This window comes from Loa loa (assembly GCF_000183805.2).
Source record: "Loa loa unplaced genomic scaffold supercont3.468, whole genome shotgun sequence".
NCBI classification, from domain to species: domain Eukaryota; kingdom Metazoa; phylum Nematoda; class Chromadorea; order Rhabditida; family Onchocercidae; genus Loa; species Loa loa.
Window position 1 is genome coordinate 1 of NW_018108648.1, and position 1,919 is coordinate 1,919.

General features: G+C 25.7%; 1 protein-coding gene across 1 annotated transcript in view; it reads left to right on the top strand.

Annotated features, from left to right (window-relative positions):
- Positions 1 to 254: 254 nt before the first annotated feature.
- LOAG_18720 (chitin synthase) overlaps positions 255 to 1,919 on the top strand; it is a gene marked incomplete at both ends in the record, with an annotated part of 7,117 nt that continues 5,452 nt past the window's right edge. Inside the window, 4 exons of the mRNA XM_020451384.1 lie at positions 255 to 380; positions 672 to 823; positions 1,075 to 1,168; positions 1,332 to 1,459. Of these exons, the coding sequence (XP_020304834.1) occupies positions 255 to 380; positions 672 to 823; positions 1,075 to 1,168; positions 1,332 to 1,459 (500 nt within the window). The remainder of the gene's footprint in view (positions 381 to 671; positions 824 to 1,074; positions 1,169 to 1,331; positions 1,460 to 1,919) is intronic.

Consider the following 1,919-nt stretch of genomic DNA (forward strand, 5'->3'; position numbering starts at 1 on the left):
AAAAATGAAAATTAATGAAATTAAATTGCTATTCATTATTTGATTTTGTTAATAATTTTAATCAAAAAATCTTAATTGAATTCCAAAAATGAATAACTTAAATGTTATTTTATAAAGAAATGTTTGCTTGAAAAGTTAAACATATTAATCGATCTGGATTAATTTTTATAAATTTGATCATGTTAAAATTGATCGGATATAATACTTCTTCCACAATGTTAGCTTTATTCAATTCATTAATTAAATTTCAGGTAATGCTACAACGAACATGTTTTGCATTACCGGTAATACTTAGTGTTCCGGCAACTGTTGCTGTATTATTCATAATGTGTACAAAACGTCATACCAATGCTTGTCATTCAACTAATTTTCTTCCTAAAGTAAACATTCCGGATGAATTACAATTTTTCGGAACGATTTTCTACTACTCTTAGAATTTTTTTGTAATTAAACAGTGACAGAAATAAACAGAAGTTTGTTTTATTTTGTCATCAGAAAATTACGAGACAATTTTGTTTACGGAATGTTTCCGATTCACAAATTTGAATGATCCAGTTAAATAACACGAAAGTTTCTATAAGAACCAGATTTTTTATATTTCATAACTTTTATTATATTGGAATTGAAATTTTTAAATATTTAACTTGACTTTTCCGGTAAAACTTTTTCAGGAATTATTCTGGCGTTGTGATACAGCAAAAAGTTTGTCAGAATTTTTCCTTTCATCATTGACACAAATTTGGCTTGCCATTTTGATGGTACAATTATGGATAACATTACATCTTTGGAGGCCACGTCACGAAAGATTAGCCAAAACAGCCAAGTTTGAATTTTAGCAAAATTTAAAATTTTTCATAGTAAAATGATAATTACATAATGCATTTAGTAATTTTTAGTAATTGCCTGAATGTTTAATTCTTTTGCATTAGAAAGCAAAAAATAAAAAAAATTAAATCTATTACTGACAATTTTGAAAATTTTTAAATAAATTTTAAATAAATCAAGCAAAAATTTCAAAGATTTGAATTTCAAATTTTTTAAAAAATTTTACCTAATGATTGTGACATTTTAAAGATTATTCATTCTACCGTATAATAGCGCTCTATTCACCGATCAATGTCTAGCATTAAATCGAAGATGTGATGATAAAACAAAAATCCGAACTGAGGTTAAAGTTCAGTAAAATCCTGGTTTTCTTTTTTCTCTCTTTCTCTCTCTCTCTCTCTCTCTTTCCCTCTGTCTAAAATATACTAATAGTTAAAAGAAAAAGAGAAAACTTAAACAAATCTATATTTTAGAAGTTTAAATTTTACCATTTCCTATTGTTTTAGGATCTGGATTTTGATGCAGAGGACTTGTCAACACATGATATAAATATTGGATTGACATATGCAAAACCTACTGCTACATCACTTTCAAGTGGTTCTACGAGTAAAGTAATCGAAACTGCTATGATAAAGTTTGTTTTGTAACTTAATTATTCAAGTAAAGATAATTATCAAAAAAAAGAGCTATTTATTGGTTATCCCATTGGTTTCTCATTAATTAATCAAAAAGCTGATTATTTAAGAAAAGTGCTTTTATCATTAATTAGTTAGAACTTTGAAAATTATTTGATTATCAAACAATTCATCCAATGTCTCATTTTTTTTGTTTCGTAAAATTTTGATTTTTTAAATTTAAATATATGAAATTCTTCAGAGCTTAAAAAAATTTGATTACCACTGTCCTTTTTAATCATTGTTATCACTGTTACTTCACTAATAATTGGTTCTCATTTGATCATCACTGTCTCTTTATCATTATCATCATTGTTATTTCATCGTTAATTGGTTATCATTTGATTATCACTGTCTTTTTTAATCATTGTTATCACTGTTATTTCACTAACAATTGTTTCTCATTTGATTATCACTATC